The sequence below is a fragment of the Gavialis gangeticus genome, unplaced genomic scaffold, assembly GCF_001723915.1.
Source record: "Gavialis gangeticus isolate Ggan-Ray unplaced genomic scaffold, GavGan_comp1, whole genome shotgun sequence".
Classification (NCBI taxonomy): Eukaryota; Metazoa; Chordata; order Crocodylia; family Gavialidae; genus Gavialis; species Gavialis gangeticus.
This window is the reverse complement of record NW_017728992.1, coordinates 101,293,293-101,297,338: the sequence shown is the minus strand read 5'-3', so window position 1 is coordinate 101,297,338 and position 4,046 is coordinate 101,293,293. Positions and strand designations below refer to the sequence as shown.

Here is a 4,046-nt window from a genome sequence, read left to right as displayed (position 1 = left end):
GGGGTGAGAGAGAGTGTTGAAGGCCTTCCTAAAATCCAGAAAGACTACGTCCACTGCTACCCCTGCATCTAAGGATTTTGTGACTAGAAACTGTATGTTGGCACAAAGGTGATTTCTGTTTGTTTTCTGTCTTTTAAATCTTGTATATGAATAAAAAGATTAATATATTCCCCAATCTTTCACAGACCCCTTAGGCATACTCTGCAGACCCTCCAGAGTCCCTGGACCAGAGGCTGAAAACCACTGCTATGGAGGCTTCTCAGTCTATATATCCCTGTTTTATTAAAGGAGCCCATCAAGACACTATCTATTTATAGTGATAGTACTAATGAATTAATTCATGCATATTATAGCAAAATGTTTCATGGAGGAGATAACAAGCCTCCTTCTGTGCACAGATCAGTAAACACAAGGAAATGTGGGAACTGTTCATAACAGACCTTGTTTGCAGCGTCTCTAGCCTGTTGAATGAGCTCTCGTATGCGGTACACATTGTCAGATATGTTGCCTATAGGCATCAGCTGTTGGTTGATGCTCTCAATCTTGTTAAACAGATCCGGGAGCTTGCTTGTTAATTTCATTACTATTGGTGTGATGAGAGAGAAAAGAAATTATGGGGGAATGGAAAGAGAGGTGCACATGCAGAAAAAAATGTTTGTGGTGCCAACCCTCATTGTTTTTATCATAATCCTCATGATATTTGGTGGATATTTGTTTTTTTCTCTGCTTCTGGAGGAAAAAGTTTACATGAGAATCTCAGCTTTCATTTTTACAAAAGTTTCTATCCCTTCTTGTTGCAGAAAAAAAGCTTAAAATTGTGATGTAAGTACAGGGCACTAAAGTTCAGAAGCCAAATAAAGAGCTCAAATAGGATGGTTTTTAAATCAGTATCTTAATTTTTTACTCATAGTTTTTGAATACTCAAGGTTAGCAATGACCTTTATGGTTGGTTACTGTAATTCTCACGTTTACTGGTAAATCAGGCTCACTGTGTTTGTAACCATGTATTTTTATCTGCATTAAGTAAACTGTCTGAAAAGAGAGGACATTTTTCTTTATTGTTTAAGTACCCACTTTCTCTTAACCTTGCTGATTTTTAAAATACTTTTAAATTAAGTGTGCTTATAATTCCATATGCAGTTAATTTCAAATACTCAGTTTTATTTTACGTCATCATATGCAATTGTTAAAGATGCAAAAAAAGAGACAGCGTGCAACCTGTTTGTGCCTTCTAGGTTTGGATGGTCCCTTCCTCACACCATATACAAATTATCACTATCACCATGTTTACTAGGTTCATCAAATAGAGACTTGCTGGTGCTGACCACACACAATAGAGATAGCCTGCACTGCACCCACCTGAGTTGTTTGCTTCTGTCAAAGCTTTGTTGAAGTCAGTGGTTTGTTTGCTTCCATAACTGCCTTTTATTTTTTCTACATCTGCTTTAATTGGGTTTAGTTCATCCAGTACATTAGTAGTGACATCACTGGCATTTGTGACCATATTCTTTGCCTGGGTGATGGTGCTAGCTATGTCATCTAAGATGCATACAAAAGTAAAAGTAAAGACTTTGAACAATGGTAAAATAAAAGGAAGCAGAAGCGCTCAGAGAGTAACTGACCTCTGTTTATTCCACTGAGACTACTCTGAGAAGTAAGGAGATCACTCAGTAGCATATTTTTCTTCCCTTCAACAACTCCAAGTCTCTTTTTTACATCTTCAAGAGTTGGATTAATATCTGCAAAAGAGTGCATCATGTATCAGCTTCGTAACTTTTATACAAAACAACCTTAGCCCTTGTGATAGGTTTTTGTGTGGAACACCTACTGCATTTGTTAGCAGTGGCTTAGTGTATGGCAGAGATAATCAGCAAAATTCATCCCTGCTGTAACTCCATTCAGTCTGTTGCACCTACATTTTTTGGTTTAGGAGACAGAGGGATGTAATGAGAACTTGGCACATACTTTTCTCATCCCTGTTATTTACCTCGTGTAGTATTATTGATAGAAACTATGAGGCATGAACAAACAAACATATACCCGAATGTAATTTACACTGGCTTCACATATTGTTCTAAACTGAACAAGAATCAGGAGCAGGCACATGAGCAAATATACTGGGGTAATTCACAAAATTGGTGGCTATCATGGCATCTTGCAGGGGATCAGACAGAGTATTACCTTAAGCACATGGTTACCCTGTAATGGACTGACAAATGAAACCCAAACAAGTATAACTTACATAGACTTTGACTGCCGATTCTTTCAAAAGTAATTTTCCACTGCATGGAGTAAAGTTATACTGGTTGAAGTGTTTTCATCATCTGTTTGCTGACAGATATTTTTGTTGATTTGGGGGATGTAAATGCTTTACATGTCCATATACAAGATGAAAAAATAAAATGATGGTAGCCCACAGTGTTATGGGCTAAGAGATTATAATACCACCACACTGGGGCAATGGAAATTACAGGGGGGGAATTACAAGATAATCTATATGTTGTAACCTTTAGCTTTGTGTGCTTTCTGGGCGTGTGTGTATATAAGTGTGTACTCATCACAAACTTGTACAGGATGCCCAAGAGTGTATAACCATATCATTTTTTTAGAGGGAATAAGTACCCCACTAAGAGTGATCCATCTTCAATGTTTCTTATCTTACTGCTAGTACAGACAATAAGTATGGATCAGAATGACAATGCAGAGAATCCAGTTTAACATTTTAGGTACATAATATGCTAATAGTGTGCATTTAGATCAGGAGTGAATGGCATTATTGCACTGTAGATTTTGCATGTAGTGCAGGGTACCTAACAACAAAGGGACAAAAGCTAATGCAGTATATGGCTCCACTTTTACTACAGATGATGGGCAGCTTTACTATAGTACCATATGTTGCCCTGAAATGGCAAGAAATTATGCTACCTCCCCTGTGTAACTGCCACTCTCTCTTAGGATTTATGTAAGGGGAAAGGAGCTTTAATTTTTATAGGAGCCCAACTGGTAATGGCTGCTTGGGGGGAGAGGGACGGGAGCTTGGTGGCCATACCTTGCTAAGTCAATGCTGCCCACTTCTAGAACTGCGTATGCCTCCTTTAGGGATTTGGCTGCTGGCAAACATGGATGAATTAGACTCACTTTCCATATGTTCCAATACAAAGGATTTTCTTTAAACTTTTCAAATTAAGTAAAGTTTATAAACGTCACTAAATTGCACACAAATTGCAAGGTGATGCATGCTTATAAATTACTAGTAAACAAAAGGTGAATGGATGTCTAATCCCTTTGCCATTCCACAAATGCCCAAATTTGTGGGCATGATAATTTGTGCTAATAGTCTGTGCCACCTTTTTGTGACTAATATCTGTTAGTTTGTGGCTGCCCGTGTTCTCCAGCTGCCCTAGGTAGGCAAATGCTCCCAGGGCTTCAGAGGCCTTATCCTGTACACCCCAGGAATCCCTCTGCAGGAAGATTCTCAGCCTACATGTACCCCAACTCAGAATGTGGTCTGCAAGTGCAAAGCAGTGAATCTGTATGGGATCCTCCCTCCGTGCTTGCACCTGGGAATTGCCCTGGAAGGTCAGGGTGCGGTCTGGAAACACAGAGTGGGAAACTCCCATGGGACTGCACCCCTAAAGTACTGATAGCAGCAGAAGCCTGATCCTGCAGGACAATGGCAAAGCCTGGTTTTGCTGATGCCACAACAAAAACAATGTCTGTTTTTAGCCTTTAAGTCTCTGGACTTTGGCAGCAGGAATCTCAGGAAACTGGGCTTTCTACTAGGGGTGTGCAAAGCAGGCCGTATTCAATTCAGATTTGGCCTGATTCAAGGGACAGTGATTCAAATCGCTGATTCAGATCACTGTCCCGATTTGATTCAGCCAAATCCAAATCTGAAGATTCGATTCTGATTTGGAGAATCAGTGATTCGGCCATAGATGCAACTTTATATGTTTTTTCTACATACCTCAAGGTACCAGGCACCTCATGACTGCTGAGATGATGGGGTGGATGGAGTGTCCCACAGCAGTGCCGGGGGGGGGGGG

The 4,046-nt window shown here is 40.0% G+C and overlaps 1 protein-coding gene across 1 annotated transcript in view; it reads right to left on the bottom strand.

Moving 5' to 3' along the window:
- LAMA3 (laminin subunit alpha 3) overlaps positions 1-4,046 on the bottom strand; it is a gene marked incomplete at its 5' end in the record, with an annotated part of 261,166 nt that overhangs the window by 41,022 nt on the left and 216,098 nt on the right. Inside the window, 3 exons of the mRNA XM_019526339.1 lie at positions 441-583; positions 1,360-1,539; positions 1,623-1,739. Coding sequence (XP_019381884.1) covers positions 441-583; positions 1,360-1,539; positions 1,623-1,739 — 440 coding nt within the window. The remainder of the gene's footprint in view (positions 1-440; positions 584-1,359; positions 1,540-1,622; positions 1,740-4,046) is intronic.